Source organism: Dermochelys coriacea, chromosome 5, assembly GCF_009764565.3.
Source record: "Dermochelys coriacea isolate rDerCor1 chromosome 5, rDerCor1.pri.v4, whole genome shotgun sequence".
Lineage (NCBI taxonomy): Eukaryota > Metazoa > Chordata > Testudines > Dermochelyidae > Dermochelys > Dermochelys coriacea.
Window position 1 is genome coordinate 42079605 of NC_050072.1, and position 13419 is coordinate 42093023.

At 38.1% G+C, this 13419-nt stretch overlaps 1 protein-coding gene across 3 annotated transcripts in view; it reads left to right on the plus strand.

The window, feature by feature from the left end:
* CWC27 (CWC27 spliceosome associated cyclophilin) overlaps window positions 1-13198 on the plus strand; it is a 207556-nt gene extending 194358 nt beyond the window's left edge. For 2 of the 3 annotated variants that reach the window (XM_038401697.2, XM_038401696.2), the window contains exon 14: window positions 11141-13198. In XM_038401697.2, the coding sequence (XP_038257625.1) occupies window positions 11141-11303 (163 nt within the window). In that variant the 3' untranslated portion in view covers window positions 11304-13198. Of the gene's footprint in view, window positions 1-5307; window positions 5329-11140 lie in introns of those variants that run through there. The other variant, XM_038401702.2, reaches the window with a different exon arrangement.
* The last annotated feature ends 221 nt before the right edge of the window (window positions 13199-13419 follow it).

A 13419-nucleotide genomic window follows, 5' to 3' on the forward strand; every position in this document is an offset into this window, starting at 1 on the left:
GACCATGTTGAGTAACATTAAAAAAAAAAATCAAAAATGAGGCAACAAGCCCCATGTGCATTAGTCCTTACAAATAAAAGCTTTTTTCTCCCTCATCAACCTTGTTCTTTGCAAACAATGGACTATTTGAAGTTTTAACCTGGAGATTACATAACGTTGTTCTAAATTCTCAATTTTAATTTTGCAAGAAATACTTTTGTGGTGAAAACTGAGAAATCATGTAATTTGATGAAAATATCTGAGTTGAATATTATGTTAAGAATCCCTGAAAAAGTACTTGTCCAAAAAGGTATGTACATCTTATGCTGCAGGCATAGAAGAAAACACAAAAAAAACATTTTTTTTTCAGAGTCTTTCCTTGATATTTTAGAGGACCCATAAATTGCTGGAGTGATAATGTTGTTGTTTCCTCCAGCATCCATTCTGGCAGTGGAGTCACCTGGAAAGACTTGTAGTAAAATGAACTACTTCAACAAGCAAGCCTAGGTGATATCATCTGTTCAACACTTCAAAGAAATATGTTCATTCAGCCTAGACCAAAGTCTTTTCTGCCTCTAAAGGAAGTAGTAACAAGAGTTGTTGATTAACTGATCCAAATGAATATATTTAGTCATTCTTCTGAGGTTATATGCTAAATATTCTGAAGAAAGTAATCAGAGTAGCAGCTGTGTTAGTTTGTATTCGCAAAAAGAAAAGGAGTACTTGTGGCACCTTAGAGACTAACAAATTTATTTGAGCATAAGCTTTCGTGAGCTATAGCTCACTTCATCGGATGCAACAGACTCCAATAAGAGACTGCTCACGAAAGCTTATGCTCAAATAAATTTGTTAGTCTCTAAGGTGCCACAAGTACTCCTTTTCTTTTTTTGAAGAAAGTAAGTTGATCTGATCTTTCTCCAGTGGTTGTTATAAACACTATTCCCTTCCAATGTGCTAGTCAATGCTATGAGACCTACATGATCTGACTTTAATACATATATAAGTTTATTAATTAAATTTTCATTTTCCTTATTTAAAAATTAGGGTGATTTTTGCTCTAAGCATGAACCTTAATAATAACCCAAGATTTTTATTTTTGAATTATCTTCTATTCAGTAATTGTTCTTGTTTGGATTTTAGATACTGTACATCCTTTATTTTAGTTCTACTAATTAGGTTTCACAGTATTGCCTTTTGATTAAGTAAATACACCCAGTTTGCCTTTTTTAATATACTCAGAGCTTTTCAGGTCTTGCAGAAGAAGTGTAGCCCACCAACAGTGTTTCACCTTTGTCTAGACTGAAATTGTAATGACAATTTAAGGTGATTTCTGTGAATCAGTATTATAGGTCAGTCCGAAAAAATATATGCTAGTTCCACCTACTAAATTAAGGCCAATTTGTTAATGAGCTATGTTTGTTTAAAAGATGTAAAAACTATTCAATATTGTCTTGGGATATGGAATAATAAAGCCAGTTCCACAAGTTAATCATTTTATATAGAGGACTAAAAACACAATTATTTTGGTTTTAAATTCCTTATCAATGTATTATGTGGTGATTTTCTCAGTATTATCTTCAGTTTTCCTCAGCATTAATTCAATAGTCTGGATGATTAGAAAAGCATACTATTCAACAGATGTTGGAAATGTTTTTCTAACCATTCCAGGACGTGGTACTCACCATGATTAATATTTTTAACATCTTTATGTAGTGACTGGCAATTAGTATTCTGCTGTCTGTGAGCAAAAGAGCCTTAATTCATTCTTTTTAATTAAGTTGTCAATGTAGTGAAACTGAGGTAAGGGAGCTGAAGGGTTCTGACACAGCACAAGAACTTGGAGGCGAGCAGAGGTAATCTGATAGCGGCGGGGAAACAGAGTAAAATGGGGAAGAGGAACACAGGAATGGGCAGAGGTGAAACTAAGGACAATGTAATGAGAAAGATAAAGTAAAATCAGTTGGCAGTGGACAGTTAAGTCACCAATTGAATTACGTGACAATAGATAATTAGTGACAGTGAATTGCAAAACTTACGGAAATGACAAGATGGTGATTGGTGATGGTGTCCATGATGTACGGAAATGCGATATAGGAAGAGACCATATTGCTTCTGTGGCAATGGAATGGATGCTACTACGATAGGTGCTTTCATAGCTTGATATTGTGGATGGATGGACAGAAGTCCTGGAGGAACTGCACATAAAGGGCGCTAAAGAAAGTTCTCCCAGGGCCTACCCTAAGGCCGACACTGGGACAGTGGACACTTATTGTCAGTCCCAGTAAACTAGGGCTGTGCCTACACTCAGATTTTTGTACAGTTCTCTCACTTGCTGTAGCACCAGATCAGCTCCTCTGGTACTAGCAATGGTGGGAGCACTAGTGTATACTGGGAGCCAGAGCAGTTCTAAGAACCGTGTTCTTAGCTGTGGTATGTCATCTTAGAGGGGAGGGGCTGCAGGCTTAGTTTTGTTTTACAATTTATATAACATTTCCTCTTTTAAAGCCTGGTTTTTCACATTTCTTTTGCCATTCTGGTTTTTATTTTGTTTGTTTGTTTGTTTTTGTGTCTCAGTCCTGTGTTTTCTTTCATTTTCTTTCCTTGATTTGAATTCTTTGCTTGTTTTCAATTTTCATTCTTTTACCCTTTTCTCTGGCTTTTTTCTTCCTTTTTATTTTCCATTATTTGTATTTTGGTCAGCCTCCCTTTATTCTCTTTGTTTTTGTTACTCATTCTTTTCCTTTTCCATTCTTTACCTTTCTTCCTCAATTTATTTTTCTTTTTGGTCTCTTCTGTTTCTCCTCTTCTTATGCCACCCATTACTCTGCTGGAAGTGAAAAGAGTGCCAGTGAGTTCATTCTTCCAGAACAGCTAACTTCTTTTTCCTAGGAAGAGAAACCTCTTTTGCTTTGATCTGTGGACTCACTCATCTGTTTTGTCTGTCTTTTCATATGGGCTACAATTCTATCTACTGGCTATATATCATGAGGGTGACAGGAGGAAAATGTTGCAACATTTTCTCTGTTATTTATGCTTGTACTTTCTGAATACTCTGATTTCATAGTATTTTCAGGAAAGTTTTATGTTGTAAGCAGGGCATAATTTAAAGAAAGAGGAATCACTCAAATATCACTCTGAAAAAAGTGGCATTTTGCTTGTGGTCAGTTTCGGACTGAAGGAACATAAACAATAGAAGAAAATGAAGTTCCATGTTAGGCTCTACCTAACAAATTATTTAGAAATCCTTGTAGTTATATCCAAAAGTATACTCAAACAGTGATCAAAATATTATAAATCCCAGCTGTTTTCTCTTTTACCTCTCTGACGGAGTGAACTGACAATCCATATAAAATATAGTGATGGTAATTTACAATATTCATGTCTTTGGTATTTATTGTAATATTCATTGTGATGAACTTATTTGATCTAAATGTGGAAGGGATTTGTAGTTTTTGTACATGTTCTAGGCATGTATACGTCTGCTAGTTAACTCTCAGGTCTATAGGGGGACTATTGCTAATTAGCATGTGAAAAGCTGTGCCTTGCTTATCTCAGTGCCTCTTGATAGCAGAAGCAACAGCCACATTCTTAGCCAGTCTCTGTTTTGTATATGTACCTACATTTAGGTAAAATTCTTATTTGTGCTTTTAGTTTAATAAATGTACAATGGCCTGATTTTGACATGCAGCCATTGGTGCACACAAATTTTGAAGGCACTCAAAATGAAAGATAGCAGAACTTGTTCCCTTCGTTCTTTGCAGCTGAGTTCTTCACTGGAGCAGAGGGTTCCGTGTGCTGCCCTTGACTGCGGGCACCTCCCCCGAAACTCCCTTGGCCATGGTTCCCAGTTCCCGGCCAATGGGAGCTACGGGGGGTAGTGCCTGCAGGCGAGGGCAGCACGTGCCTAGCCATCTGCCTCCCACCCCCCTCCCCAGGGGCCTGCCTTAGCCCCGTGGTGCGACGGGGGTGGCAATCCCGCAGGCCAGATCCGGCCCGCAGGCCATAGTTTGCCCACCCCTGATCTATCTCCTTGGTCTAAACATTTTGGCACGTTTCCAGCAATCTCTCTATTAGAAGTCAGCTGTGAGCTGAAAACTTAAATTGCTTCATCAGTTTCTGCAAAGCGTATGCGTCATAATAGCATAGAATGAACTGTCAGCTACTGGGGATAAGCATAAGTTGCAGAGTGGGGTTTTCAAAGTACTAACTCTGGGAGATGAAATAGTGGAGCCATCAGCACAGTGACTGTAGACAAATTATCTGGGCAACCAGCTGTTTCACAAGAAACTATAGGGTTTTGAGCTATTTAAAATTTTCTTCAGACCACCTGCATATTTGTTGAACAGAATGTTTAGCCAAGTGCTTGGCAATGCAAATGTGGAGCTAGATTCAAAGACACTCAGCATCACCATGCCTAATTTTTTGGTGCCTAGCAAATCACTGGGATTCACAAAGCATGAGCTAGGCACCTGGGCTCCCTATACAATGAATGCGGAAAGACAGGCACCTCTGAATGACGTTCACAAAAGCCAGTATGCTAGGCGGCTCCTTGCCTAAATTAACAATGGGAGATACCAAGGTGAGGGTTGTGCTCCTAACTCTACCCCTTTCAGGGAATTCTGTGCCTCCCTCCGTTTGAGATTCTCAGTTGCAAACTCTTGGGGTTAGGCTCCTCCATTACTTTTTGCAAGCAAAAGAGCAGCAGCAGGAGGAAGATCTCCTTCATAACTTTTAGCCGAATAGTTAGCATACTCACCTGGGAGAGGATGATCCTCAGGTCAAGTCCCTGCTCCACCTGAGCGGGAGAGGGGATTTTAATAAGGATCTGCCAGCTCTCAAGTGAGTGCTCTAACCATTGGACTATGGGATATTCTGATGTGGGGGCTCTCTCAGTCTCACCTGTTCCTCTGTGGATAAACAGTTTTAAAAGTCGTTGGAGCAGGGAGACTGGATCCTGGATTTCCCACCTCCCAGGGGAGTGCAGTTGTGATCATTGGACCTCCAGTTTTACCCTAGTTGTGAGCTCAACTGTACAACGTTCATAGGATGACACAATCACATACCTATGACAACAAACGTTGATGGGAAAAGGTGCAAAAGCAAGACAGACTGGATTGGTCCAAACAAAAAGGCCTACAGATATAACTCAAGATCATGTTAACTGCAGATATAACTCAAGATCAAGGTGTTAAGGTCATGCTTGGGAAACGAAATGTGGAACCAGAAATCAGTGAACCAAAATTGGTGTGTCAGAAATTAGACCTATTGTGAACAAAATGATGGGAGGACAGGCTATACCACCCATTATTCCTTTTTGTGGTCCTTAAGAAAAGAGACTTTGGGAGAAAAATTGGCCATTGGAGTGAGCTTCACCATCATGGCTGCCACCACCACCATCTCCTGCGATGATGGACCTTCATCCTGATCCTGAGAGATCCAAACCAGGCCAAAGAGTGGGATCCGGATGATTCTGCCTGCTCTGACTGAATCCTGAACACCAGTGGAGCAGTGAGACTTTGTGTTCCCTCCTCCTTCCTTTTGTCCTTTCCCCATCTTACTTCTCTGTCTTATCCCTCTTCTGTTTTCTTCTGTTTAATAAGAGTCTGGCTTAGCTGGCCAAGACAGTATATTTTGCCACACTGCTGTAAGCCTATGACCAGAAAGAGGCAGCTAAATGCAACCTAAACAACCCGATGCTGGAACAAGTTTACCAGGTCTCAGAATGGCTGACAAGACTGTGTGTCATGCCTGTTTTTCCACCAGTGATGTTGTAAGTGAAAATAAACACCAGACACTATGACGGGGTTCCCAGGATGCAGTCTGAACTGTGGGACCACTGAGCCCTCTGTCCCACCAACCTGGGGAATCCCCTCACACTGATGATGTTGGCAAGCTACAAACCTCTGGCAGGTACTGTACTTACAGATATCCACAGGCAGGGACACACCCAACTGAATTATATGAAAGCTTCTCCCAACCACTCATGAACCAACAGCAGAGAGGCTTGAGCCAGTTCCCCAGCCTTGCACCTCAGAACTATACTGTCTTGCCCTGGTCAGAAGCCTGACCAGTGTAAGTTCATTACCCAGTCCGCCCCTCCCTCGATGTGGAGAAGAGAGACACTAGCCTTTGTCAACTTAGCTGAGATTTCCCAAGCACTTTAACAAAACACTGTTTTAGATAAAATATAAAACAGATTTATTAACTATAGAAAGATAGATTTAAGTGATTATTAGTAAGCGTAGAGATCAAAGTTGGTTATCTAAGAAATAAAAGGAAATTCACAATCTGAGTTCTATAGACTAAACAAGCAGTGTCTCACTCTGATAGATGGTACTAGCAGGTCACAGATCTTCAATACACAAGCCGGAACTCTCCTCCAGCCCGGGACCACCCTCCCCAGTTCAAAGTCTTTGTCCTCCAGATGTATTTTCAAGTGTTGAGTTGTGGGGGGTGAGGCCAAGCCATGATGTCACTTCCCCACTTCATAGTTTCTCCCAGCTTGCTTGAAAGATCTTTTGCTATGACATGGATCAAGCAGTTTCCATTGTATACGTGCTGTCTCTGAGAAGTCTCCATTGTATACAGTTCTTGAGAAAGTGGCTTCCCTTTAACGGGCCATCAGCACATCTGGCTACTCCATTGTTGTACCTGAAAGACTGGTTGTGGCTGTTCCCAACCTCACAACATATTTCAGTAACACACACACACACAGAGCAAAACTTCATAATTTCCACATAATGATAGTACATACAATCCAATAGGACATTAGTGTTCAACAGATCAACTTTTTAAATGATACCTCACAAGGCATACTTTGTATAAAACATCATAATTATATGATGGTGAAAATGGGGGTTCCAGGGTGCTGCTTTGAGGTACAGAGTGTCACAGATATAGAAGGTGCATTTCCTATCTTTGTTGTTCTTTTCTTTCCCCTTTTGTATGTCTTTGTCTTGTTTTATTTTCTAGAAAGCGGAATCAGACTTTAACAGCCACAACCCATCTCAACTAACTTATCTTTTCCCAAAAAAAGACAACAATTACAATCTTTAATACCATCTAGGAGACTGTCAAGGGGGTTTTAATAACAGGTCATTTTAATAAAAATGATGTTTAATTATGTATTTGCTACTAAGCAAACTGAGGTCTCTGTATACTAAACCCGAACCATGTTTAAAATAGCTTTAATGTTGGTCAGTGACTGAGTTATGTTAACATCTTTGACTCTTTGGGTCCATATAGTCTATCTAAATTAATACAGCTATGCTTTAATCACCAGGCTACAGAGCCATTCTCATACTTCTCTCCCTGGCCCTCTCTTTCCTCTGTCCCAGGATAGAGACGGACTCAAAATCTCCTTCCTGGTTTCCCCCAGCCTTGGGAAAGGAGTAGATTATACCTAGTCTACACCCAGCTCAGCATCTGTAGCCCAGCTAGCTGGGGAACAGGCCCTGTGTGAGAATCCCACATTTTGACCTTAATTTCTATCAATCCTGTACTGCAAATGTGTGGTGTTATCTATTAAAACTGAAAGCACCACTTTATGAAATGTACACAAAATGTACGTAACACTTCCAAAGAATGTTGTCATTCTTTTTGTATCTTAATTTTAGAGAACAGTACTCTCTAATTTTCATATTTAATAAGCTGAGAAGAAAAAGACAAATGCAGTAAGTGTGTCAACTAAAATAAATAATTGTTCAGTCTCTTTTAGAATTAAACTACAAATTTGCAATCATGAGTCATCACAAGGGCAAATTAAGTTGTACAGAATTTTAGATATGATAAAATAAATTGTAGCATTATTAGTGTGTACAGAATTATAACCTACTGACACGTTATATATTGGAACAAGTCTAACAAATATGCATATATGTTTTCATAGGACATTATAAAATGTAGGCATGCTTTCAATTCACTGCAATCAGTAATTTATAGAGCACATGGGTCAGTTTATTGTGCTGAAAATCAGTCGCTTTCTTGGATTTTGTTTTTGGGGGGGTTTTAAGACAAACATGTTGAAAGAAAAACAAGTTAAAACATTTTGATTTCTATTAAAAGAGAAAATTAGATGTAATTATAGAGAAGTTATCCATAAAAAGTGTTACATGTTCAGGTTTGTACTTCAAGTTTTTGTGAAAAATGGCTTCTTTCATTCAGGTTTTAGTATGTTATATAAGCATAGTAAAACAATATTTCATCCTGTGATGAAACTTTCATCCTGATGCTGATTTTTTTAAGATTTCACGTCTTTCCCAAGCACCTGCTAATGAATATAAATTACTAAATACATGAACAGCCTTATTACACAATCCTGTAAACACTTAGCATTTGTCTATATGGCAACTGAGTTGAGATTCCTGTTGGCAAGCATGGATGAAAGAATGCTCTGCAGATATGCTATGCTGGCAGCTGCAAATAGGCAAAGGCTGTTTGTGCTTTATATAAGCTGTTGGCATTGGGTGTCTTTGGTTTTCGACTTCAGCTGCCATGCCATCAAGCAGATAGCGTGGCTACAACATTGGCTCCTCCAGAAGCAGCAGGGGATGGAGAAGGTGCAGGGACACCAACGAGGAACTGGTACTACACAAGCTTTCTCCTGGAGCAGCTTCACACAGCGGAGTGCCATTTCTGGGCCCAGGAAACCAGCATTGATTGGTGGCAGAGAATTGTTCCTCAAACTTGGGATGACCAGCAGTGGCGACAGAATTTCAGGGTGGTGACAGCAGCTTTTTGGAGATCTGTGCTGAATTGACCCTGGGGCTACAGTAGTAGCATGCCAACATGTGGTGTCCCATACCAGTTGAGAAGATGTTGCCATCTGGAAGATGTCACCATTGCCATATGGAAAACAGCCACTCCTGACTGTTAACTGATCCATTGCTAACCATTTCAGCATGGGGAGATTGACTGTTGGGGCCATTGTTGTGAAGGTGTGTGCTGCTGTGCAGAGGTATTGTTGAACCAAGTTATACAGCTTGGTGCTCAGGAGATTATTGATGGCTTTGCACATGTGGAGTTCCCAAACTGTATGGGGGCAATTGATGGGAGCTATGTGCCTATCTTTTCCTTGCCGCATCAGACCTTGGAGGTTATAAACAGAAAAGACTATTTGGTTTTTATACAGCACTGAGAGGCAGCCTGGTAGTGACCCTTTTCAACTATCTGTTTAAGATTTCCTCTAACAGTTTCTTATTGTGGTGGCTGGCCACAAAAGCTGCCTGCACCCTCATTTCTCCCCAGATGGCTAGATAGTCAAGGGTCTCACCACAGCTCCAAGCAGCTGCTTGAGGACTATTGTAAAGCTGCTGGAGGACTGTCAAAGTTGTCTGCAGCAGCATTCTGTCTAATGAACAATAATCTACACTAACTTAATTCACATCAAACTTAATATACTTAGGTAATAGGGCTCCAGAACTTGCACCAACTAGGAGAGGGTATGCTTTAAAGGTTTGCATCATATGTACAGAGGCTTTTTCAATCCTCACTAATACAAGTTAGTATGAGCTAAAATGCCCATGCAGACAAGCCATTATTTTTAAGTGTAGTTCTTGCTACTGCCAGTAGTGCCCTAAAACTTCAATGAGACTACTCACAGAAATGTGAACTAATAGTGTACTCCACTATTATATTCATTCTTATACATTGAATGCAAATGAAAATTGCCACCTTTTGTATGGAACTTTCAAATTTTAAAGTTGTCTTTTGTACCGATTCAAAAATAGCAGTTTTGCATAGCAATTCTCTCTTCCGAGTGGAAGTAGAAATTAATGGAATGGGGGTGGGGGTTTCATCTAAAATGTTACAATCAACAGGCACGCTTAAGTATATAAAGTCATATTGCATCCAGTTCAGCATGTTGTGAGGTAGAAAAGTATCTGACTTGTCAGTAAAGATCATTATTTTATAACTGGTAAACCTGTACGTATGCACGGTTTGTTTTGTCTTTTTTCAGTAGAGTAGAACAATTGAACTATATTCCCTTAAGATTCTATTTTGGGTAGCCTAAAATTTCATGTTTTCTGACATCTTCCATACTAGTTCCCACTTCAGTGACACCTACTAATAAGACCAGAGTTGATCAACTCCAGGCTTTCCTGCCCCTGAGTATGACAACAAGATACCAATGACTCCAGAACATGTTGATATTTTCAGACCACTGGGAATTTTATTAAATGGAGAACTACCAGTATGGTCAAGATTTCAAATCAACAGTAGAAAGAAAAAGTTGGCTTGAAGAGCAACGTTAGAGTTTAATCTAAGAAAAGGCTTGGCAGAATTCAGTTTTTATGTTCTATAATTTTAACAGGTAATATCCATTTTATGTAAGCATTTTTTCAATTTTATCCATTTAAGTTTTCATGGTTGTGAGAAATTAAGGGAGTCAGATAATATTTATTTAATGACCGTAGATGTTGAGATGCAAAAAGTTGAAGCTTTATAAGCATTAAAATACAAACTGTCAAAATCACATCATAATACACAGAGTGAAATTCTTAAATCAAACCCTAAGTTCTCAAGCAGCATTTTTCTGACTTTGTCTGTCAGTAAATTTTGATTATCAACGGAAACATTTGGTCATGGGTTTGTCTGTATGGTGAAATCTGGGTTTACCAACATTTACCAATAAAAATCTAAGCCTTCCAAGCCTATTTATGAATGAGAAAGCATGTTCAGTTTAAAGTGGAACAGGAGGACTGATGCATTCCCTGTTTAATCTTAAGGGTTGCGATCCTATAGAATGCATTCCCTGAACTTACTGTAAGAGTTTTCAATGCAAAAATAGAAATAGGCCTACAATCATGCTGACCATAGGCATTAAAAGGAAAGTCCATCGTGACTAATAGGAAAACTTGAAAAACACTCCCAGTTTCTGGAAGGATTATATTTAACTCATCTCGGAAGGTGCATCAAATAGAAACAAGACAAAAGGACTCAATACTAGAAATAAAAGGCCATCAGACAACACTGATATGAGAACATTTAAATTTGAAAATAAAAGTGGTTACCCTGGAATATAAAGTAGTAGTAAACTCATTTTTGTATTTTCTGACCATCTCACAACAGTATATTTTGCCAGGGATATTGAAATTACAATTTCTAATGTCACTTCTTTCACTCAGCAAGTTTGAACTATGATTTGTTTGGGTTTTTTTAGGTTGTCACATGTACTTCAGTTTGAGGACAGAAGCAGAAAAGTGAAAGATGCAAGCATGCAGGATGAAGACACTTTTGAAATCTATGATCCTCGGAATCCTGTAAATAAGAGGAGAAGAGAACAAAGCAAAAAGATAATGCGGGAGAAAAAAGAAAGGAGATGAAATGAATGTAAAGCTATCTAGAGCTGTCTTGGAAAGTGTAATAAAGCATTGGCCCTTTAATAGCTGTGGTTCCTAAAAATATCACTTAACAAGTGTGAAAAGGAATCTCTCAAGAACCTGTTGTCTGATTTTGAAATACAGCTATCGTCTTTGTTTTATGAATTGTGCAGTAAAATAAGCAAGTGCTCTCAGTGCATAATCCAAGCTCTCTTTAAACATTTTTGAAATTTGAATAAATATATAATAGTTTGGTCATCCTTTAAATTAATGTATATCAATTAAATATTGAGAATAGAATCAGAAGGTATGTTTTCAAAACAGTGAAGGAAAGATATTTGCCAAAATGAAAAGGTTAAGGAATAAAAAAAAAAATATTCCCACCAGCTGTACAGGCTTTTTAAGATTTAATTTTTTTAAATGGTAGGATTAAATCCATTTACAGATGATTGATTTTTTTGTTTAGTTAAGAAATTGGGTTCTTCATTGTATCACAAAGTTCAGAAGATAGATTTAAAAATTCCAGACTTCCAGCACAAAGTGTACAATGTTCCCAGCTCTCTTGAAACTCAATCAAAATTTAATTTGAGGGTGTGGTTAAATATTCTTCATCTTGAGAAACATATCCAAAAAATTACTTGGAAAGACATGATAATCTACAAGTTTGGAAATGTTATTTCACAAGCTTGAGAACATTTTAGAATCCAAATTTAAATAGCAATTAATATGGAAAAAAGAGCAATAATTTAAATCACATGTTTATAAGAAGCTTAGACTCCCAGAATGAGAGTAGTTATTACAAAGTATCCTTCCTCTAATTTCATCTTCTTTACTGATTTGTCAGTATTGCAGGTTCATTTATTTATCTCAATATTGAGACACAGAAATTGCGAAACTAATCTCAGACTCTTGTTATTAAAGACTTTATATCTAGCATGCAGTGACCTTAAAGCCACCAGAGGAAGCTGCAAATTTAAATAACCGTACATCACGCAGATTACTCTACCACATAATGGAAGTGTGTACAAAAGAAAAATATCTCTGAAATCCCAGGGAATATGGCATTTTTGGTTGTATAAATTTCTAAGCTACATACACATACAGTAAAGCAGTTGTAACACAACTAAATAAGGGGACAACAAGGTCACTAAAAAGTGAGAGTAGATGAGTGTTTTGCTGCTGTCGTTTTTAGAACAAGTTCAGGAGGGTATGGTGTCCTTATCAAAACGCCACTACCAAGTTTCTTGATAGGGTCTGACGTGTGAGGTACATAAACCTGTCTTGGTGTGTTAATGTGGTCCAAATGGCAGAGGTTAGATTAATGCAAAATATTGCTTAAATGTGCTATGTAATCTCTGAGATAAGAAGAAAAAAACTTGTAGGTGTGAAACAAGTTCCTGGAGAAGGCTGTCAATGTCCTCCTCTTGTTCTGAGTGAATTATATTCTAGAAGGGTGTAGCAGAGTTAAGAGGGGTTACATTCTTAATGTTGTCATTCACCAAAAAAAAAAAAGTGAGTCAAAGTTCTTTGTGATCTGCTTCAGAATCTGTAAATAATTTTCTGGTGGGCTGTCGTTACTACTTACCAGAAAGCAGAGAACAATTTTCCATCCACAGTCACATACTGAGTCACGTCTATTTATTTATTGCTTTCCTAGGAGAGCCAATAGAAAGTTTTAGACCAATCATTTGTAAAAATGATTATCAAGTCCTCTCATTCCACAGAGGGAAAAGAAGTAAGCTGACATCCTCTTGCCAATGCAGTGGGTAATGAAAATAATTATAAATAAAAAAAAATACATTAATGAAATAAATAACTGTTTGATTAATATTTATCCAAATTGTTTATACATATTTGATTCAACTGGAAGAATTGATATTACCGTGCTTTAAATGAAATCAGTTTCAGTGGCCTTCTTTATAGTGTCATAACTTTTGAACAGTCAAATCTCTGGAATTAAGAAGCAAGTTATATCTTAAGATGGAAAAAGAATGGACATGCACACAGGCATCTGTTTACAATGAACAGAGTTCCTGCAGACTATAGCTTTAAATAAAAGTATTAAATAGCAAAAGAGAGATCACTGTCAGCCAACTATATGTACTTACAAAGGGTGAAA